Raw genomic sequence first — 24229 nt, 5'->3', positions numbered from 1 at the left:
GCTTCCGTAAAGATTTACAGCCTCGGAAACCCTGTACAGGGTCACTATGAGTCGGAACTGACTCCACGGTAGTTAACAACAACAACAACAAGTACTTCAGAAATGGCAGAGCACCACACAGTGGATACTAAAGAAATTAAAGGTACTTCAGAAAAAAGGATAAAACAAAACAGCTATTAAAGAATGAAATAACCATTTCCACCAACATAACACAGCTAGGATGAAGTAAAGAAAACCAGATATGTTTTCTCCCAATGCTTTCTAGGGTGTTTTATGGTTTTTGTTTTATTAAAGAACTTACATCATTAGATTTATTACAGTAATTACTCTTTGCCATTCTAAATATTAATATTTTACCCTTTAAAGAGAAGGGTGAGTAAGAGAGAGAAATGGCAAATATTTCTTGAAATTTAAAAACCAGCTACATTTAGGCCATACAAATTGTGATTAACAGCCGTCTACCACCTATTTTCTCATTCCCCTTGTTGTCAAAATGATCTGACCACAATGAGCAGTGTGGTGCTGTAGGATCAAAAAACACTTGGAACCACAAGGTCAGCAGTTCAAACCCACCAGCTGCTTTTCAGAAATTACACAGGTACACTGTAAGTTGGAAGTGACTTGATGGCACTTAACAATCAACTTTGCAAAATCCTCCTGAAGATGTTGTAACTATTATTCTACAACTAGAACACAAAATGGCTTAAAAAATTAAGATGGTTGTAAAAAAGACAAAAGATAGAATTTGTACAATGTTAACAATCACAAGAACATTTACCAGAGTTACAATGTTTTGTTACAATAATACTTGCAGGAATGTACCCATTTTCTGCCATAGGCTTGTAACAAAGAGGTTTGAGAAGGAAATGTGAACAAAGTTTGTTCATCAGATACATTTCAAGTCACAATTAAGCCAGTCGGCTACATAATATTCAGCAAGAAATGTTCAAAGGCAAACATTGATCACATTTTTTGTTCAAAATCTGTTTTTAATTCTTGATTTATACCTTCTTTTTTATTGACCTAGTTTGCTTTGAAGCTCATTCTGAAATACAGTATCCAATCTGAACCATGTCAAATATGTAACTTGTAGTAATTAAGTACTTTTCTCCTAGGGAAGAATTTATTTGTCGCTTCATTGCAATGATTACAGTCTCCTCCTTGTATCATCATTCAACAGTATTTGCTTCTATTCCCTCTGGTGATTTTTTTTTTTTCTTTTTGAGGGGGAATGGAGAAATGTACACAAAAACACTCAGGAATATATAATCATTTAAACAACCAAAGGGCACATTCTGCAAGCCTGCCTTCTGGCCACCAGCACACAGCCCTTTCTCTTTCTATGGATCTAGAGTCCTAAGCTGCTCTGTCTCTCCATTTCCTCATCTCTGTCTCCATCTCTGGTGTCGCTGCTTCTCTGGATAGGGGGGTCCTGCATTCTGCTTGTGCTCCTCTCCCTTGATGGCCCTAGGGTCCTCTGTACCTGGACTGTAGATTACTCGCCCCTTTTTGTTACAAAACTTCTCCTTTTACAGTTGTGACAATTGCAATTAGTGATGATAACAATTACTTACTATTGAATCAAAAGAATCCTGTCCCCATGTCTTTTAGACAAGATGAAAACTGTTCAGTCTTTTGACAATCCTGTCCCCATGTCTTTTAGACAAGATGAACACTATTCAGTGGGGATTCAATCCCCCCTCTCCCCCCCCCCCACACTATGAAACTAAACTCTCTCTTGAAAACTTGTAAGCCAATCACTTCGTGCCTTTATAGGCGCCCACCCCCCATTTTAGCTAACCAATGTCTAAGTTGCCCTTCCCTTTCAACCCTGTATGCAGAGGGAATAGGATTGATACTTGATGTGAAAACTTCCAAGAAAGAATTTATTGTCATGTCTTTATAAGTAGAATCATGCCTGACAAAAGGGAAATGATTGATGTCTCAAAATTTGGTTTAGTTAATATAGTTAAATGTATGTTTTTCAGATACTCTAATACAAATATTTCAGGTGTTTGAAGTTGCAAATAACTTAGGTCGATAATTGAACTAAAATACTTGTAATTTAGACTGATTTAGGGAATGCCAAAGGAGCTCTGATAATTGGACTGCTAACCACAGGATCAGCAGTTTGAATCTACCAGCTGCTCTGCGGGAGAAAAGATGAGCCTTTCTGCTCCTATAAAGTTTTACAACCTCAGAAACCCTATACAGGGTTGCTATGAGTCAGAACTGACTCCACAGAATATAGCTACCAACTACCACCATAAAATGTCAGGATGAATTATGGAGTCCTGGTGTGATGCAGTAGTATAAGCATTGGATTGTTAACTTCAGGGTCAGTGATTCACCAGCCACTCCTTGGAAACTATATAGGATTGCTATGAGTTAGAACTGACTGGGCACTTAACTACCAGAAGGATGAATTATAAATTTTACATAGAAAAACTCTTCAGTTGTCTAATAATTCAGATTCAGCTAATTAAGCTTTATTCTATAGCTTCGGTTTTTTTGTTTTATAGGGAATCAATCATAAAATTGTGTGTGAGTGTGCTTACGGACTTGAAATTTGAAAAAGATTTGCATTTTTCATTATAATTTATGTATCTGTTAAAAGATTTTTATTGCAACTTCTCTTACAATACATTTAAATCTTGAGACATGGATTTTTTAACAAGTTTGACTTTCCCATTTTGAATTTTCACCAGACAGGTCTTAAAACTAGAATATGTAAAAAGAGATTCATGGTGTCTTTTTAAATTTCAACAGTGATGAAAAGACCAGAGGTGAAAACCATGCTGAAGAATCCAGTAAATCTTCCCCTACAGTTTCACAGAGAAGAAAGCGAATATCAAGTACTTCTGGTCTGGATAAACCTACTGTTGGTGTTCCTTCACAACCTCCTCCTTCATCTCCTGTTAATCAAGAAGTTCCACAACTATTTTCTATTCCAACAAAAGAAAAACAGCCATGCTCAGACAGATACCGAATATATAAAGCCCAGAAACTGAGGGAAATGTTAAAAGAAGAATTAAGAAAAGAGAAGGTAAGGATGTAATCTCAGACTTTTAACTATTACCTGGTAATCATATAAAGAATGTTTCTTTTTATGTTAAAACCTTTTCTTGACTATATGATAGTAGTCTCATACAATATTTGTCCTTTTGTGATTGACGAATTTCACTCAGCATAATGGTCCTCCAGGTTTATCCATGTTATGAGGTGTTTCGCAGGTTATCCTTATGCATACTGAGTAGCAGCATTTTATTGTGTATATGTACCATAGTTTAACCATTCTAATGTTGATGGGCATGTAGGTTGCCCTTATGATACTATTGTTAACAGAATGACTTATAAGTACCATGAGCTTATTCACAAACTATTTTTTAAGTGACATAAATGTTGTTTTTAGTGCCATTGAGTTGGTTCTGACTCATAGCGACCCTTTATAGGGTTTCCAAGGAGCAGTTGGTCAGTTTGAACCACCAACCTTGTGGTTCAAACTGGCCTTTCAGTCTAGTGCATTATTTATTAGAATTAAGATAAGTATAGTTTTACAAAATTAATAGGTAATATTTTTTAAGTTGGTAGTATGGAGCATTATAAGTGGGGGAAATATGAGTGTGCATATCATGTTCTTTTTAATCTTGAAGATCGATGTGACAATTCATTTTTTTACAGGAAGAGCAAAGTATCAATAGTGCATCAGTTTTGGCTCTGGAGTTAAATACTTAAGGTTTTAATCTTACCCTCATTCCTTAATGGCTATGTGACCTTAGCCAGTTTAACTTCTCTGTCTGCTTCCTTATCTATAAAAACTGCTAATAGTATTTATATCTTTGGGTAACTTTTTTTTTTTTTTTCTTAAATGTTTTATTGTGAATTATGTGATAGTTTACATGGGAGAATATTAGTTTTACATTCATTCTATCATATATCATCTCATTGCCATGGTTATTATAATCCCCTCCATGCATCATCAGCCAACCAAAGGGTATACCCTGTAATCCTTCCCCCGTACACCCCAGGTCTTCAGCACACAGTCTCTCTCCCTCTCTGGATCTAAAGTCTCCAGCTGCTCCATCGTTCCACGTCATCATCTCTGGCTCCATTTCAGGCATCACTGCTTCTCTGGGTAGGGTCCCACTCTCTACTCTTCTCCCTTGATGGTCCTAGGGACCTCTGCTCCTTGACTGAAAAGTTAATCACGCCCCTCCTTGCTATAAAACGTCTGTCTACCTTTACATTTCCGACCCTCACAATCAGTCCTGATAACAATTATTCACTATTGTATCACAAGAGACCCATCTGCATTTCATTGCATCAGCCCCGCCTAGACAGACTGAATACTACTCAGTGGAGATTCTACCTACTCCAGGCCCTCTGGATCTAGGTTCCCTCTTGAAAGCTTGTAAGCCAGTCACTTCTTGCCTTTGTAGCGCCCCGCCCCGCACTTTGGGTAGCCAATGTCCAAGTTGCCCATCCCTGTCTACTCTGTGTGTGGATGGGGTGGGAATGATTTTTGTTGTAAGGACTTGTTCCCTCTTTTGAGCTACTGCTTCCATACATAGGTGTAGGCCAAGTTCATCAAATTGTATGAGAATACTTTTTTTTTTCCTCTTCTTTTTACTTTTGGTTGAGCTCTGATCATCCAGTCACTGAAGCCAGGATAAGTGGGCATTATCTGCAAGTGTGGGTGCTCTTATGCATATGCCCTCTCTTCTTACCAGCTGGACGCTTCACTCTCCACTCTAGTACTCTGTGGCTATGTCACTGACTCTGGGCCCAAGGGTCCCGAGGTCTTGCCACACTGCTGGCCAACCAGGTCTTCACCTGGGTTCACAGAAGTCTATTGAATGTTGTAGGGCTTAGTTCACCACTTCATTGCTGTTTTTCCCTCACTTCCCCTTATCTGTGTCGAGCGTGGTCACCGATCACAGCGTGTATTCCCGTTGAGTTTTAGTCTTGGAAGGGAGTTTTCACTGAGGGGATTTGGGTGACTCTTAAAAGATTAAATTTAGACTAAACACCAAAACAAAACCTGCTGTTGAGTAGATTCTGACTCAAAGTGACTCTGTTGGAGTAGAACTGCATAGAGAGTTTCTGAGGTTGTAAGTCTTTATGGAAATAGGCTGCCATACCTTTCTCCACAAAGTGGCTGGTGGGTTTGAACTCCCAGCCTTAAGACTAGTAGTCAAGTGCTTACTTGTTGTCCCACCAGGGCTCCTTAAATTTAGACTTGGTTGTTGTTGTTAAGTGCCATTGAGTTGATTCTGACCCTGTGTAGGTTTTCCAAGGAGCGGCTGGTGGGTTTTAACCACCAGTCTTGTGATTGATAGTCCTGCAGTGCTACAGCAAGACTCCAAATTTAGACCAATGCTCAGCAAATCCCAGCTCTTATTATGTGAATTATGGTGGTGGTGGCTACATGATGAGGAGTCAGTTCCAACTCACAGCGACCCTGTATAGGGCTTCTGAGGATCAACTGGTGGATTTGAACTATTAATTTTGGCAGTTAACAGTCCAGTGCTTATGCTACTGCACCACACCAGGACACCTTTATATTGCTATCTAATTTAATTTTCTCAACTGTGGTGGTGGTGGTGGTGATGTGACGTGGAGTCGGTTCCGACTCATAGCGACACTGTACAGGGTTTCTGAGGCTGTAAATCTTTATCAGAGCACAAAGCCTTATCTTTCTCCCGCGAAACAGCTGGTAGTTTCAAACTGCTGACCTTGCGGTTCGCAGCCCGATTCATATTCACTGCACTTCCAGAGCTTCTTATTTTATACAGTAGGAAACAACCTCAGAGAGGTTATTTGCTTTGTGTCAAACATAGTGAAGGATATGAGAATTGGACCCCATCTATGTTCGAATTTCATGGTCTCTGGTGGTGCAGTGGGTTAAGTGTTGGGCTTCTAACCAGAAGGTTGGCTGTTTGAATCCACCAACTGTTTTGCAGGAGAAAGTCGAAGTGATCTGTTATAAGTCTACCTGATGGCAGTGGGCTTGAGTTTTTTGGTTATGTTCAAATTTAAGTCTCTAAAAATGCTTTCAATATTCTCCTCCAACATCATAACTCAAAAGCATCAATTCTTCTACGGTCTTCCTTATTCACTGTCCAGCTTTTGCATCCATATGAGGCTATTGAAAACACCATGGCCTGGGTCAGGCGCACCTTAGTCCTCAAGCTGACATCTCTGCTCTTCAACACTTTAAAAAGCTCTTGTGCAGCAGATTTGCCTAATGCAGTACGTCGTCTGATCTCTTGACTGCTGCTTCCGTTGAGTGTTGGTAGTTGATCCATGAAGAATGAAGTCCTTGACAACTTCAATCTTTTCTCCGTTGATAAGAATGTTGTTTATTGGTCCAGTGGTGAGGATTTTTCTTTTCTTGACATTGAGATGTAATCCATACCGAAGGCTGTGCTCTACGATCTTCATCAGTACATGTTTTAATTTGGTATATCTATCTGAATTGGTATATCTGAAATTCTGTATTTGTAAAATAATAGTGAGTCTCTGTGTGTTTGTGCTCATAGAAACAATGGAAAAACAAATATGCTGTAACTGAAAGCCAAAGTCCACCAGATCGTGCAAAAATGACTATGAGGGACTTCATCTATTACCTTCCAAATAACAATCCAATGACGTAAGTATCATTTCTTTTTTACTTTGTGTATGAAGTGATGTAAGTATCACTTTTAAAGTACAGCTTCAATTTCCTAAAAGCTTGTTGACAAAATTTATAGCATATATGTCTGTTTATATAGACTTTACTTCAAGAAGCTGCATTCTTGGTATGATAAATGATGCTCTTTACCTCCATGGTTAAAAATATGTTTTGTTATCCTGAGAACCAGGATTTAGAAAGCTCACTAATCAGCTTTTCTTTAATCAAGATTGCAATTCTGTTTTATGCTATAACCTGATCTAAAGAGGTGATCTAATTTTATGCTCTGCTTCTTAATTAAATAGAGTGGCAGTTTGAATAAAAATTCACCCAAGAAGAAAGATCTTTAATTAAAGTTAGTCTGAGTAGAAGAGCGTTCATAATAAACCTGATTCTTCTCATTGCTGTATTATTAATAGTTTAGCAAGTGAAGGTAAAAGTAAAAGCATATTTTTCAGAATAGGTCTTTTTCAGATTTACCAAATCTTTGGCTCCGTTGAAATAATGGTCAGAAACCTTGGCTTTGAGTTGTTTGACATCTAGAAGTTGAATAGAAGCCACCTAGGTTGTTTCATGCCTTGGGGCTAGGCAGCATCCTTCACTGAAGATCAGAGGGTAAGAGCATTCCCTACTCAGGGTCTTACAAATTATTTGTGCTTGGCGAGAAAAGCTTTTGACTTAAAAATTGATCATTGGATTGCATCATTATTAATACAAGTGTTATAGTAAATAAAAAACAACAACAACAACATGGAAGTGAAAATAATTTCTTTCTTGTCTACTGATAGAATTGTCAGGATGTAAATTCATATATATTTTTAAGTATTTTGTTATTTCTGTTTGGTAGCTCTTCCCTGGAACAAGAAAAGAAAACTGAAAAGTCATTGACACCTGCCCAGACAAGAGAGTAAGCATCCCATGCTTTAAAACTATTTTTTATTATGGGTACATTTAAAAAAGAAAAATGAAATCAAGTGATTTTTTCTGTTACAGTTAAAGTACATTGATAGGTTTTAAAAACTGGAATCACTGGCAAGAATAAAAGTTACTGCCTGGTGTAAATTAATGTGGAAAACCCACATTATTTGTATATTATGTAGAAGAATGGCGGATGTTACAATTTTAAATTAAAGTGTTCAGAATTGAGTTTCTTTTGATTTAAGAAAATTATAAATGAAATAAAATTCAAAAGAAACAAAAGAGTACACTAAGAGAAATCTTCCAACGTCCTTGTTCTGCCATCTAGTTCTCCTCCCTGAAGGCAACAAATGTTACACATTTTATGTATCAGTTCAGTTCTTACCTACTCAACTTCAAGCAAGCATGTATATCTTTTTCCTTTTCTTTTCCTCTCTTTCCTTTATTCCTCCCCTCCTTCCTTCCTATCTACTTGTTGTCCCTTTCTTCTCTCTTTTAATAGATACATATATACACTATTTGTTAAACTGCATGTTACCTTCCACTGTCATTTATTAGGTTACTTACAAGAAATCTCTCCAGAGGCCTATTAGGAAGCTATTGTAGCTTTGTGATTCAAGGTGGGACATTGTGAAAACAATAGCAGAAATATTGGAAGTTTTCAGGTTGTTACTTTAAGTGTTTTTAAATAGTGATGACTATTTTTTCCTCAAATCAACAATGTTTGAAAGTAAAAGCCTAAAGCTTTAAAAATAGGTTTATATGGTAGTGTAGCTGTTATGAGTTGAGCTGCTAACCTCAAGGTCAGCAGTTTGAAACAACCCCAGTTCCACAGAAGAAAGATGAGACTTTCTGCTCCCGTAAAGATTTATAGCCTTTGAAACCATACACAGGGTCTCTTAAGAGTTGGAACTGACTCCATAGCACATAACCAATCATGTTGTACTTGGGATCCTGGTATGCTTCTGTAGAATAAGCACTGGACTGCTAACCACAAGGTGGGTGGTTCAAACCCACTAGGCACTCCTCAGAAACCTCATACAGTGTTTCTCTGAATTAGAACTGACTGAATGGCACTTAACAGTGACAGTATGTTAAAAGTTGCTTTAGTAATACTTGGTTAAGGAGAGAGTAGACTGGACAATATATGGGCTGTGGAATTTTTATTTGGAAATTCATGTTTGACTTCTGACTTATTACTGTGGTGTAACTTAGAGAAAAAGGGTTTTGTTTTTTTTTTTAATCTTTTGTATGTTTCAAATGAGTATGAAAATGCTAACCTTGAAAGATTGTTCTGGAAAGTAAAGATAGTCTGGAAAGTAATGCTATTTAACGATAAGGCATTATTGTTGATTCCATAATAACTGGATGGCTTACTTCGGTTTTTGATTGAGATGGAAAAGATAAGTATTCATTTCTTTCATTTTGGAAGAGAGCAACTGTACCTTAGTGAACACTACTAGAATAAAATATGAGGAATTCTTATAACCATGTATTCAACAACACACAGTGTTTTCAACTCATAGGAAAAGTTGCAAATAGCTAGAAGTTTGGATTGTAATACTTAATTTTAGAAATACTATTTAGGAAACACTTTTCATGGCTGTATGAATTAACCTATTGTTACTTTTTGTAGGCAAGAAAGTAAGAGTACTCCTGATGCTGAGGAAAATGAAGAAATGGAAGAAGAGATTGATGATGGGCCATTGCTGGTTCCTCGAGTTAAAGTGGCAGAAGATGGTACTATTATTTTGGATGAAGAAAGGTAGCTTAAAGAGATTGTGGTTTCAGGAGAACAAATGTACTTAGTTTAATGAGAAACCAGGTTTCTATGTGTATCATTTGTCATATAAACCCTGCTGTTTGTATTTGTATAATGGATATTAAAAATAGAAAGGTAGATAATATTTGTATATATTTTTTAGCAATTTTTATATTGCTGTGTTCTGTATAAGAAGATATCATTGGATTGAGCTTCTCAAGTGATAACATGCTGTCTTCCACTGAGGACACATTTCTAAGGCAGATTTGTATTCTTGAAGTCAATATTTAAATTTCATATTATTAACTAATACCATATTCTGGTGTGTGGTGAAACAATTCCTGTGTGATGATACGTTCCATGTTTTTTGCTATGGTAATTTACTTTCTGGTTTGATTTCTTAGTTGTAATATTAAGTTCCTCAAATTTAGGCATTGTGGAATTTAGGTACAGTTCCAAAGTATATTCTTTCAAAGAAGAGTGAAAATATGTAAATGTTGTTAAGTGCCATCGAGTTGGTTCCGACTCAGTGACTCCCTGTTCAGGGTATCCAAGGAGCAGCTAGTGGGTTTGAACTTCTGACCTTGTGGTTCACAGTCCAGTGCTGATCCTACATACAGTGCCACACTGGAAGTCAATAAGTGGATATAAAAGAGGGATAGAAAATATTTCATCAGTTTATTCTATGATAATCATAAATGTACAATTATTGATGAGGTTTATTTTTTAATGTTTTATTGTGAATTATATGATAGTTTACATGAGAGAACTTTAGTTTTACATTCATTCCATCGTATATAATTTCATTGCCATGGTTCCAATTCCCTTCATACATCATCAACCGACCAAAGGGTATATCCTAGAAACCCTCCCCCTACACCTCCCCCCGCCCCCCTAAGGCTTCGGCCCATAGTCCCTCTCCCTCTCTGGATCCAAAGTCCCCAGCCGCTTCATCACTCCACGTCATCATCTCTGTCTCCATCTCCATCTCAGGCCTCTGTGGTTCTCTGGGTAGGGTCCCATTCTCGGCTTTTCTCCGTTGATGGTCCTAGAGACCTCTGCTCCTAGACTAGAGAAATAATCACTCCCTTCCTTGCTGCAGAATGTCTACCTTTGCATTTCCAACCCTCATAATCAGTCCTGATACGAGTTACCTATCTGTATTTCATTTCATCATCTCTGCCTAGACGGATTGGATAGTACTCACTGGAGATTCTGCCTTCTTCTATGCCCCCTAGCTCTAGGTTCCCTCTTGAAAGCTTGTAAGCCAGTCACTTCTTGCCTTTGTAGTCCCCCCTCCCCATTTGGGTATCCAATGTCCAAGTTGCCCATCTCTGTCTACTCTGTGTGGAGGGGGTGGGAATGTTTCTTGCTGTAAGGATTTGTTCCTTCTTTTGAGTCACTGCATCCGTAGGTATAGGTCAAGTTCATCAGATTGTATCAGCTCACTCTTTTTTTTTTTTTTTTTTCCTCTTCTTTCTTCTCCTGGTTGAGCTCTGATCATCTAGTCATCTGGTCCAGGTGACGTGGGTACTATCTGCAAGTGTGGGTTTTCTTGTGCACATGCCCTCTCTTCCCATCAGCCGGTAGCTCCACTCTCCACTCGAGTCCTCCGTGGACATGCCACTGACTCTGGGCCCAAGAGTCCCCAGGTCTCCTAACATTGCTTGCCAAGCAGGTCCCCAACTGGGTCTACAGAAGCCCACTGAACATTGTAAGGCTTAGCTTGCCGCTTCATTGCTGTTTTACCCCTCTTCCCCCTATCGTTGATGCGTGTGGTCACCAATCAGAGCGTATTTCCGTTGAGTCTTAGTCTTGGAAGGGGGTTGATGAGTTGTTTTTGCAGGTTATTTTCCTTTAGCTTATGTTGACAGTTTTACTGATCATTGGCTATATATTACTGTCTGGACTGCAGGAATGTAACACATAAATATGAAATGCTTATATCCCCTGATGGACTTAGAGTAAAAATACATATTGACTATGGAAGGCTTGAAGAAGTCAATAAAATAATAATTTTTTTAGGTGGTCCCAAAGTATTTTGTAAATTTATGTAACTGTTTAGGGTTTTAAACAACAAGATGTTATTTATTTTTACCACCTGGGCATCATATTTTATTAGAAAATTAGCGTATGATTAGAGAATGCATATTTTTTATATGACTACCATGGTAAATTTCAAAATACGAGGATGCTTCAAAAAGTTCGTGAAAAATGAAATTAGAAGATCATGGAATTTTTCCACAAACTTTTTGAAGTACCCTTATAATAACTATTCAAATCTTATTTACTACTTTTTTTCTTGTTTTAATTGTGGCTCTATTTCAAAATGTGTTTCTTTCAGTTTAACTGTAGAAGTTTTAAGGACAAAAGGTCCCTGCGTTGTTGAGGAAAATGACCCCATATTTGAGCGTGGTTCTACAACTACATATTCCAGCTTTAGGAAAAACTATTACTCTAAACCATGGTCAAATAAAGGTAAATTTTAAATTGCATAACTTATTTATTTAAAATGATGTTATTTTTTCTTTTTCTGAATTAAACGAGGTCTCTTAAAAAAATATGCAAACTACAATGTTTTTTTCTCTTCAAATATTTGCAACTAATTTTATTGCCACCTCTCCCTTCTCTGCTCCCTCATATCTCTCACTCTCTGACTTTATCTTAAATATCTTTTTTGCTGAACTAATCCTCAATAGTATTTATTACATTAATGTTTACCATTTGTCTGTCTTTTTGTTGTTCTGTGGTGGCTTGTGTGTTGCTGTGATGCTGGAAGCTATACCACTGGTATTTAAATACCAGATGGTCACTTATGGTGAACAGATATCAGTGGAACCTTCAGGCTAAGGTTAGCTAGAAAGAAGAGGTGGAGCACTTCTGAATGGATAGCCACTGAAAACCTTATGAATAACAGTGGAAAATTGTCAGATATAGTACCAGAAGTGAATCCGGCAAGTTGGGATGCATTCAAAATGTGACTGGGAAAGAACTGCCTCCTCAAAGTAGAGCTGACTGTAATGAGGGGAGTAGAGCTTTTAGGACCTTCATTTCCTCCTGGAATACATCTTCAAATGAGAAAGAAACAACTGCAACTATCTGTTAACAATCTGAATGTGGAGTGTATGAAGTATGAATCAAGGAAAATCGGAAATTCTCAAAAATGAAAGAAAACATATAACCGTCAATATTCTAGGCATTAATGAGCTGAAATGGACTGGTTTTGGTCATTTTAAATCAGATAAATGTGGTTTACAGTGCTGGAAACAAAAAAGAGAAATGGCGTCACATTCTTCATCAAAAAAAACCATTTCAAGATTTATCTTGAAGTACAATGCTGCCTGTGATAGGATAATATCCATACACCTGCAAAGAAGACCTGGTGCTGTGCTGTAGATAAGTACTGGACTGCAGGGTCAGTTTGAATTGCAAGGTTGGAGGTTCAAAGTCAATAATCACTACTTGGAAACCCTATACACTATTGCTATGAGTCAGAACTGACTTGACGGCATTTAATAACAACAAAACAAAGACCACTAAGTATGACTATTATTCAAATTAAGCCCCAACCATTAAACCCAGAATTCTACCAGTTCCTTCAATTGAAATTGATCAAGCATATAATCAAGATACATTGATAATTACTAGTGATTGGAATACAAAGTTGGAAGTACAGAGGAAGCATCAGTATTTGGAAAATATGCATTATAAAGATTTTGAAAGACCAATGACAAAATTTCCAAATACCTTTTTCCAACAATGTAAACAGTGACTATACATGTGGACCTCAGCAAATGGAATACACAGAATCACATTGAGTGCATTTGTGAGAAGAGACAATGGAGAAGATGAATATCAACTAAAACAAGGCCAGGGGCTGACTGGAACAGACCTTCAGTTGCTGAAGAGTCAAAATATGACCTTAAACATATCTCATCTGAATTAAGGGACCAGCTCCAGAACAAATTTGATTACCAGTGACCAAGAGAGCTGTGTGATGACATCAGAATATCACCCATGAAGAAAGCAAAAAGTCATTAAAAATCTAGGGAAAGAAGGAAAGATCAAACGATGCCAGAAGAGACTTTGACCTATGAAGAAATGACATAAAATAACTGAATGAAAAATTTCAAAGGGCAGTTCAAGATGATAAAATCAAGTATTGTAATGAATTATGCAAAGATTTTGAGTTATGAAACCAAAAGGGGGGAACATTTCTCAAGCTGAAAGAACTGAAGAAAAAAATTCAAGCCTAAACTTGAAATACTGAAGGATTCTATGAACAAAATGTTGAATGATACAGTATTGAATGATGAATTCAAAAGAAGATTGAGGATGGGGAAAGGTAGAACCTCCACTGAGTGGTTTCCAACCTGTCTGGACAGGGCTGATGAAAGGAGATGGGGTAAAGACTTTTGTGGTTCAATAATGAATAATTGCTATCAGGACTGACTGTTGAGTGTTGGAAAGGTAAAGGTAGACATTTTGTAGCAAAAGGACGGGAGTGGTTGATTTTGCCATCTAGGAGCGGAGGTGCCTGGGATCATCAAAGGAGAAAAACTGAGTTTGGGACCCTATCCAGAGTAGCGGTGATGCCAGACATGGAGGCAGAGACAATGACATGGAGAGGTGGAGTGGCTGGAAACTCTGGACTCAGGGAGGGAGAGGGGATGTGTGCTGATGGCCGGGAGGGCAGGCTTGTGAGGTGTAACCTTTGGTTGGTTGATGATGCTTGGAGGGCATCGTAATCATTGCAATGAAACGAAATAAAATAGGATGAATGTAAAGCTAATGTTTTTCCATGTAAACTATCACATAATTCACAGTAAAAACTTAAAAACAAAACAAAAAAAGATTAAGGAATGCAGAGAGTTACTGTACCAAAAAATTGGTTGATGTATCACCAGTTTAACAGGTAGTATGTGACCAAGAACTGATAGTACTGAAGGAAAATGTCCAGGCTGCACTGAAGGCATAGTAAAAAACAAGGCTTCGGGAATTGATGCGATACAAATTAAAAACTTCCAACACATTGATGTTGTGCTCAGTCATCTATGCCAGGAAATTTGGAAAATAGCTACCTTGCCAACCCATTGGAAAAGATAATATTTGTGCCCATTCCAAAGAAAGGTGACCAAATAAATATAGGAATTATCAAACAATATCATAAATATCACATGCAAGTAAAATTTTGCTGAAGATAATTTAAAAACTGGATACAACAGTACATTGACAGTAAACTGCCAGAAATTCAAACTGGATTCAGAAGAGGACGTGGGACTAGGGATATCATTACTGATGTTAAATGGTTCTGGACTGAAAGCAGTGAATAACAGAAAAATGTTTACTTGTGCATTATTGACCATGCAAAGGCTTTCAACAAACTGTGGATAACGTTGTGAAGAACCGGTATTACAGAACACTTACTGTGCTCATGAGTTACCGGTACATAGACCAAGAGATAGTGTTTAGAACAGAATAAGGGGATACTGAATGGTTTAATAGGAAAAATGTTATGTCAGGGTTGTATCCTTGTACCATACTTACTCAGTCTGTATTGTGATCAGATAATCCAAGAAGCTGCATTATAAGAAGAAGAATGTGACATCAGGATTGAAAGATTTACTAGAAACCTAAATATGCAGATAACACAACCTTACTTGTTTGAAGCCAAGAAAACTTGAAATATTTACTGATGAAGATTGAAGACCACATCCCTCAGTATGGGTTGAACATCAATGTATAGAAAACAAAAATCCTCAAAACTAGGCCAATAAATACCACCATGATAAACATAGAAAAGATTGAAGTTGTCAAAAACTTCACTTTGCTTGGATCCACATTCAACTCATGAAAGCAGTGGTCAAGTAATTTAATGATATATTGCGTTAGGCAAATCTGCAAAAGACCTCTTTGAAGTGTTAAAGAGCAAAGATGTCAGTTTGAGGACTAAGGTGTACCAGATCCAAGCCCTAGTATTTTCTCTTGCCTCATATGCTTGTGAAAGTTAGACAATGAAATAAGAAAGACCCTAAAAGCATTACTGTATTTGAATTATGTTGTTGACAAAGAGAATTGAAAGTACTGCTAGAAGAATAAACAAATGTTTTGGAAGAAGTACAGCCAGAGTGCATCTAGAAGCCAGTATGGTGAGACTTCGTCTCTTGTTCTTTGGACATACCATGCTTGCTAATGTTGAGCATCAGTGAAAAAGATGAAGACCCCAACAAGATGGATTGATGCAGTGACAACACAAATGAACTAAAACATAACAATTGTGAGTATGGTGCAGGACCAGGCAGTGTTTCGTTCTGTTATGCAAAGGGTCACCATGCATTGGAATTAATTCTACATCACCTAACAACATTCCTCTACATCAAATTCCTGTCCAGTGAGCACCACAGTAATGAAACAGTTTGTATTGTTTATATTATGTTATTTCTTAGTGTTGTATAATGAAGTTTACATATGTAAAAAGTGTACTGTTAAAAATATATACTATATAATGCAACTGTATAAACAATGCATGTGCCTAGGGCACATAGAAAACTAACCCATGAAGGGGTTATGGGGTCTTTATAAATAACACAAAATGTATAGCATGCATTATTTGCATAAAGGTATGGTATACCTATTGCATACTGTTGCTTATTTACTTTTTATTATAAAAATAGTAGAATTCATTTTGGGAAAATTTAAATCTTATAAAATAAAAATAAATATTTGATAGTACTCTTCTCTGTCTTCCCAACCCCATTTTAATGAAGTAACTTGTGAATCTTTCTAGCAGTTTTCTTTCACAAACTACTTAGCACGTCCTAGTTGATTACATGTTGTTGTTAAATGCTGTGAAGTCGATTTTGACTCATAGTGACCCTGTATAGGGTTTTTGAGGCTCTAAATCTGCTTTGCATGAGCAGAGAGCCTCATCTTTCTCTTGCCGAGCCGCTGGTGAGCTTGAACTGCCAACATTGTGGTTTGCAGTCCAGTTCTTATCCTATGGAGCCATTGCGCTCCCCAGTTGATTGCATAGTACAATAATATATTGACTAGAATTGATAGGTTTGTTTTTTTTTTTTCTTTTTGAAGGGGGACACTTTGAGACCATACAGGCTCTATCTTTTAAATTCTAGTTGCTTTGGTATGAGTGTGCAAATTTCTTATACTTAATGCTTTCATCTTCAACAGTTTAAAGAAATGTTAGATATTTTATGAAGTTCTTTGCTGTGAAATGGTATCTGTGACTAAGACTTACTGGACTTTGGTCAAGTACTGTCAAATTTCTTTTTAACTCAAGAGCCCATACCAGGGGGCTTCAAAAGTTCCTGGAAAAATTCCATTAACTTTTTTGTTGTTGTTGTGAATCGAGTGAATCTTTACACAGTAGATCACCAGTTTTACATGTAACAAATCATATACTTTGCTTCATTATACATATGGTTGCAGTCCCCTCTGTTGTTGTTATGTGCTGTGGAGTCGGTTCTGACTCATAGCGACCCTGTACAGGGTTTCCGAGGCTGTAAATCTTTAGGAGCAGAAAGCCTCATCTTTCTCCCGCAGAGCAGCTGGTAGTTTCGAACTGCTGACCTTGAGGTTCGCAGCCTGATTCGTAACCACTACACTATCAGAGCTCCTTAGTCCCCTCTATGTACCATCAATTGGTAGTATTTATCTCTATTTCCTTTAACTTTTGCACTCCTCCCTTGACTCCTGCAACTTTTCTTCTGTCAACCTCCCTGTTGTATATATTGCCTGCCTCACCCCACCACCCATGTTAACATGTGTCTGTCTCCTCTCTAGACCATGAATAATTAATAGATGGCTACCTTTTAAATCCACTTTTCCACAAACTTTTTGAAGTTGATTCATACTTATGTAAGATTTGTTTTCACTGAAATATTAATTTTCATTCACTGTAAATCTTTTATTTTTACAGAAACAGATATGTTCTTTTTAGCCATCAGCATGGTGGGGACTGATTTTTCTATGATTGGACAACTTTTTCCTCACAGAGCAAGGATAGAAATTAAGGTAAACACATCATGTTTCTTAATTATAAAGAGATTAGAGTTCTTATGTTACTATTATTGTGTTTGTTTTTTATCTCAGTCTATTCTTTTTTACTATTAAGTTTTCTGTTGTATTTTGTTACATCTCTTTATTGCTTAAAAAGTAATATATTTTTCATTTTTAGCATTGATGCACACATCCATACACACAAACACACACATGTATAAACCTTATGCAGGGTCACTACGAGTTGGAACTGACTTGATGGCATTTAACAACAGCAGCAGTGTGTGTGTATGTGTGTGTGTGTGTATGTGTATATATATAATATATATATATATACACATACACAAGGAGCTCTGGTAGCGTAGTGGTTACGAATCGGGCTGCGAACCTTAAGGTCAGCGGTTCGAAACTACCAGCCGCTCCGCGGGAGAAAGATGAGGCTTTCTACTCCCGTAAAGATTTACACCCTCGGAAACCCTGTACAGGGTCGCTATGGGTCGGACCCGACTCGATGGCATTTAACAACAACAACATACACATACACATACTTTTTTTTTTTTTGATACCTGAAGCACTTCTAAAATGACTGCTAGATAGTACTAATAAAGGCCTAGAAGCCTAAGATAAAATAAAAGTGATATAATCAAGAAATGATATTATCAGAATACTTTCATTTAGAGTAAGTATATTTCTATATTTCCTTGGAGGCAGAAAGGGAACTAGGCTGTCAAACGATTATTATCATCTCTTCTGTTGCTTTGCTAGGCTGCCTTAACTGGGTCATTAACCATGACACTGATCATTGAAGGGGAGTCCTGGTGTGGCGCTGTGGGTTAGTGCGCTGGATTGAAAGTTGGTGTGAACTGCAAGCTTGGTGCTTCAAGTTCACCAGCAGCTACTTGGAAATCTTACACAGAGTCGTTATGGGTCGGAATCGACTTGACAGCACTAATTACAATAATTTGTCTCAGAGGATGAACTTTCTCTGTTTCATTGTTTTATTTGCTGAGAAACTTGGAGTTTTGTTGGTTTGAGTACATGAGTGGTATTACTGTATTTTCCTGCTTCATAATGAGACCCTTACCTTTTGATTTTTCCCTTCATCCTTCACACCCGTGGTATTTATTACATTAATAACAGGAACTTTTTTTTCCCCTCATTATATAAATTAACCCATTTATTACATGCTAGAGAGGTCTCATGTGGTGGAGCTTCTACTGGTCTTTCAGTTCCTTCATCCTTCTGATGGGGGACTTTACTGTGACTGCAGAATTGGTGGTTAGGTCCAGGCACCACCAGCCAACAGTTTATCTGAAGGCTCAAACCCAAACCCAAACCCATTGCCATTGAGTCAGTTCATACTCATAGCGACCCTTTAGAGGTTTGTGAGATTGTAAATCTTCACAGGACCAGGCAGCCTCACATTTTACTGCAGAGCAGCTGGTGAGTTTGAACCACCAACCTTGTGGTTAGCAACATAACACAGCACCACCAGAGCTTCTTAATTGAAGACTATAAACTAATCAATTAAGATTGGAGCTCAGATGATCTAAGGAATTCATGGCGAATTTGTCATTAGACTATTTCTTTTAAAATGTTTTTAGACTCTTCCTGTAAAAATGCTGAGTGTGGTTACCGTAGGTATTTGTGCAAAGTGTAGAAAAGTTAAAATTGACAGTTTTGAAGGTTAATTACCATTGGTTTGTCATACTGTTGGGGCTTGTGCATTGCTGTGAAGCTAGCAAATGTGCTGCCATTATTTCAGATAGCAGCAGGGTCACCCATGATGGATAGGTTTCAGTGGTGCTTCCAGACTAAAATACTGAGATGAATGATTTATTAGTGTGTTTCTGGGGGGAAAACTGTCCGTTGGAAACCTTGTAAATGGTAGTGGAACATTATCTTATTTAGAGCCAGAAGATGAGCCCCTAAGGGTGAAAGGTACCAGGGGAACAGCTAGCTGTCTCCTCAAAGTAGTGCCAATTTTAATGATGTGGATGGTGTATTCATTTGCTCATGTGATTTAAAATGAAAAACGACAGCTGCAAACATCCATTAATAACTGGAATGTGAAGCATGAATCTAGGAAAATTAGAAATTGTCAAAAATGGAGTGCAATCCATGAAAATCTGTATCCAAGGCATTAGAATCCTGATAGGTATTGGTCATTTTGAATTGGACAGTGATATGACAGACTATGGTATGGGAGTCTTGGTGGTGCTGTGGAATAAAACACTGGATTGCAGTGTTGGTTTGAATCACAAGGTTGATGACTGATACTCACCAGCCACTCCTTGGAAACCCCATACAGGGTCACTATGAGTTGGAACTGACTCCACGGCAGTTAACAACTACAGCAACATGATAGACTATGCTGCGAGTGACATATTGTAAGGGAATGGCATCCGAATTATTGTCAGAGAGACCATTTCAAGATCTGTCCTGTAGTACAACACTGTCAGTAAAAGGATAATATCCAAACACCTATAGGAAAGATTACTAAGTAAGACTTAATCAAATTTATATATCAACCACTAATTCCAAAGATGAAGAATTCCAAGATTTTTATTGACTTCAGTTCACTGAAATTGATTTAGCATACAATCAAAATGCATTGACGTAATGGTGATTAGAATGTTGAAGTTGATAACAAAGAAGGATCAACTATTGGAAAATATGGCCCATGTGGCAGAAACTTGTTGAGGCCAGAGATTGCCTATCCAATAACTAATTCATTGTCAGTACCCTTTTCAACAACATTAATGGTGTGGCACTGCGGGTTAATGCACCAGACTGCAAAGCCATTTGAACTGCAATGTTTGTGGTTCAAGCTCCCCAGCTGCTCCTTGGAAACCCTATACAGGGTCACTATGGGTCGGAATCATTGATGGCACTTAACAACAGCATACACATGAATGGACAAGATGGCCAAACTTTATCTCTCATACTTCAGACATATTGTCAGGAGGGACCCGTCACTGGAGAAGGACATCATGTTTAGTAAAGTGGAGGGTCAGAGAAAAAGAGGAAGACCCCCAACGAGATGGATTGGCCAAGTGGCAGCATCAGTGGACTCAAGTGTGGCAACGGTAGTGAGGTTGGCCCAGGATGGGGCCGTGTTTCGTTCTGCTGTGCATAAAGTTGCTGAGTCAGTACGTACTTAGTGGCACCTAACAACAACAACATACACATGAACCTCGCCAGATGGAATACACAGGAATAAAATGACTGCATTTGTGGAAAAAGACAAAAGAGAAGCTCAGTATTATCAGTCAGAATAAAGCCAGAGGCTGACTATTGAACAGACAGTTAGTTGCTCATATGCAAGTTAAAGTTGGTGCTGACAAAAGTTCACGAAAACCAAAATATGGTCTTAAGTATATCCTGACTTTAGAGACTATCTCAGTAATAGATTTGATAAATCGAACACTAATGACTGTACATTTAGATGATTTGTGAGATGACCTCTAGGACAACATACATGAACAAATCAAAAGGTCACTGAAGAGACAGAAAAGAAAGAAAAAAGTCCAATGTGAATGTCACTAGAGACTCTGAAACTTGCTCTTGAGTGTAAAATAGCGAAAAGGAAAGGAAGAAATGATGAAGTAAAAAGAACTGAAGAGAGAATTTCAACGAGCAGCTCTAGAAGACAAAATAAAGTATTATAATGAAATGTGCCAAGACCAGGAGTTAGAAAACCAAAAGGAAGGAACATGCTCAGCATTTCTCAAGCTTATAGAACTGAAGAAAAAAATTCAAGCCTCGGGTTGCAATGTTGAAGGATTCTATGGATGAAATAATTGATTGTTACAAGAAAAATAGAAGAAGTTGGAAGGAATACAAGGAATCACTATACCAAAAATAATTGGTTGTCATTCAACCATTTCAAAAACCAATGATATTTAAGAAACAATTCAAAGCTGCACTGAAGACATTGGCGAAAAACGGGGCTCCAGGAATTGACTGATACCCAGTTAAGTTCCAGAAACTGACTAATAACCAGTTAAGATATTTCAACAAATTTATGCAGCACTGGAAGCAATTGCTTATCTATGCCAAGGAATTTGGAAGACAATTACCTGGCCAACAGCCTAGAAGAGCTCTACATTTATGCCCATTGCAAAGAAAGGTGACCTAACAATGTAGAAATTCCTGAACAGTATCATTAATGTTACACATAAGTAACATTTTTCTGAAGATGCTTTTAAAAGAATTGAAGCAGACCATCAACAGGGATCTACCAGAAATTCAATCTGGATTCTGAAGAGCCTGAATTTGCATATGAACAATTCATGATCTGTTCCACAATCTGCTGCTGGCCTTGTTTTGACTGGTGATTTGGAGCTTTTCCTTTGTCTCTTTCTGCAGATATAGTCAATTTGATTTCTGTGTATTCCGTCTACTGAGTTCCATCCATGTGTATAATTGTCTCTTATGCTGTCTAAAGAACGTATTTGAAATGAACAAATCATTCATTTTTCAGAATTCTATCATGATCTCCAGCATCATTTCTATCACCAAGGCCATATTTTCCAACTACTGATCCTTCTTCTTTGCCTCCCAACCTTTGCATTCCAATCACCAGTAATGATCAATACATCTTCATTGCATGTTTGATCAATTTCAGATTGAAGAAGTTGGTAGAATTCTTCTGTTTCTTCCTCACTGGCTTTAGTGGTTGGTGCATAAATTTGAATAATAGTAGTATTAACTGGTCTTCTTGTAGGCACATGGATATTATCCTATCAGACAGCATTGTACATCATGGCTGATCTGCATATGTTCTTTTTGACAGTAAATGCAACACCATTCCTCTTCAATCTGTCATTCTCAGCATAGTAAACCATGTGGTTGTCAGATTCAAAATGGCCAATACCAGTCCATTTCAGCTCTGTAGTGCCTAAGATATTGATGTTTATGCATTCCATTTCATTTCTGACAATTTCCAATTTTCCTAGAATCATGCTTCGTACTGTGTTCTGGTTATTAATGCATGTTTACAGCAGTTTCTCTTCATTTTAAGTTGTAATGCATCAGCAAATGATGGTCCCGCGGGCTTTTCTCCCACAGGCTTTACTCCATTTACATTATCACCGTCAACTCTGCTTTGAGGAGGCAGCTCTTCCCCAGTCACATTTTGAGTGCCTTCCAACCTGAAGGGCTCTTTTTCCGGCACTATATCTGACAGTGTTTCTCTGCTATTCATAAGGTTTTCAGTGACTAAATATTCGGAAGTAGTTCATTACTTCTTCTTCCTGGTCTGTCTTCGTCTGGGAGCTCATCTGAAATCTGTACACTGTGGGTGAACCTGCTGGTATTTAAAATACTGGTGGCATAACTTCCAGAATCACAGCAACTCACAAGCAACCACAGTACGACAAACTGACAGATGAGTGGTGGATTCATTCCCCTAATACCCTCCATAATCATGAGTATTTTCAGTGCTGTGTGGCCATTATAATTGATTATCAAACTCAGATATGAAGCAGAGTGCTGTGGAATGGATTGTTGGCATCTGAAAAGGATAAAGAAGGTTGTAGGGTAGAGGCATGTATCGGTCTTGGGCAGATTTTGAGTTTGATCCTCAGTTTCCCCCTTGTGAAGCCAGGGTAAATCAGACATGGTCCCCACATGGGGTTTGCATGGGATAAGCAGGACATACTGTACTATTCTGTTTTTTTTTTTTTTTTTTTCTTTTGTTTATACTTTTTGTGAATTGAGTCAAGGTTACAGACAAAATCATTGGTTTTAGATTAAAAAAATTATAGCCTTTGTTTCATTTCAGTGATTGCAATCCCCTCCATGCAACAACAGTTTTCACACTTCCTACCTATGGTTTGTATTTCCATTCCACCCACCTTTCCATTCCTTCATCAGCTTTGTCCTTAGGAACATGTTGCCCTTTTAATTTTTAATGGGTGACTATTAAGTTAGAATAACTTACTAGTGTTGTTGTCCCTCTTATAATTGTCTACTTCTTGGCTGGTTTTGTGTTTGTATTAATTTGGTATTTTAAGCATGTGTCAACTGTCTTCTGGTGGGTGTGAACAGGAGATGAGTTTGTGTACTGTCCTCTGTTCAACATTGGTGCAGTTCAGTTTAAGAGGGTTTTAGCTGATGTTGGTTGTTGCCATTGATCCGGTGTGTAGCAGTTGGTATTGATGCTTTTTCCAATGGATTGTAATGTGGAGGGTACGGTACAGTTATGGTTGGGCTGTATGTACATGGTTGCTGTATTCTCTTGGGTGATGCAAGAAGATAAAACACAAGAGAGAATGAAAACAAACCAGCAAACAACAGTAAAAAGAAAATAATACAAAGAACAAAAAAAGCAGGAGACAGCTAGAAAAAAGAAAACAAAAGCGGAGAAAGAGAGAGAGAAAAATAAGACAATAAAAAAGAGAAAAACCAATCTAAGCTTGGTAAAGTACAGCTAGAATGCTCCTTGGAAGTCAGATGACCAGACTTAGGACATATTGTTAGGAGGGACCAGTCGAAAGATATCAGGTTTGGTAAGGTGGAGGGTCAGAGAAAAAGAGGAAGACCCCCAACGAGATGGATTGGCCAAGTGGCAGCATCGATGGACTCAAATGTGGCAACAGTAGTGAGGTTGGCCCTGGATGGGCAGTGTTTCGTTCTGCTGTGCATAAAGTCACTATGGGTTGGTACCAACTTGATGGCACCTAATAACAACAACAATGTTAAAGGTTTTATTTAGTATGAATCTATTATTTTTTAAAAAGATCGCCCTGGTTAATTTAATTTTTTCCATGGTGGTGATGGTTATATGCTGTAGAGTCAGGTTTTAACTCATAGTAGGGTTTCTGAGACTGTAAATCTTTACGGGAGCAGAAAGC

At 37.8% G+C, this 24229-nt stretch overlaps 1 protein-coding gene across 1 annotated transcript in view; it reads left to right on the top strand.

The window, feature by feature from the left end:
* BDP1 (B double prime 1, subunit of RNA polymerase III transcription initiation factor IIIB) overlaps window positions 1-24229 on the top strand; it is a 148939-nt gene that overhangs the window by 5439 nt on the left and 119271 nt on the right. The window contains exons 2-7 of the mRNA XM_006870989.1: window positions 2770-3046; window positions 6543-6652; window positions 7521-7580; window positions 9228-9356; window positions 11698-11831; window positions 17290-17384. Of these exons, the coding sequence (XP_006871051.1) occupies window positions 2770-3046; window positions 6543-6652; window positions 7521-7580; window positions 9228-9356; window positions 11698-11831; window positions 17290-17384 (805 nt within the window). The remainder of the gene's footprint in view (window positions 1-2769; window positions 3047-6542; window positions 6653-7520; window positions 7581-9227; window positions 9357-11697; window positions 11832-17289; window positions 17385-24229) is intronic.

Source organism: Chrysochloris asiatica, unplaced genomic scaffold (genome assembly GCF_000296735.1).
Source record: "Chrysochloris asiatica unplaced genomic scaffold, ChrAsi1.0 scaffold00157, whole genome shotgun sequence".
Classification (NCBI taxonomy): domain Eukaryota; kingdom Metazoa; phylum Chordata; class Mammalia; order Afrosoricida; family Chrysochloridae; genus Chrysochloris; species Chrysochloris asiatica.
The sequence above is the reverse complement of the archived record's forward strand: the minus strand, read 5'-3'. Positions and strand labels throughout refer to the sequence as shown.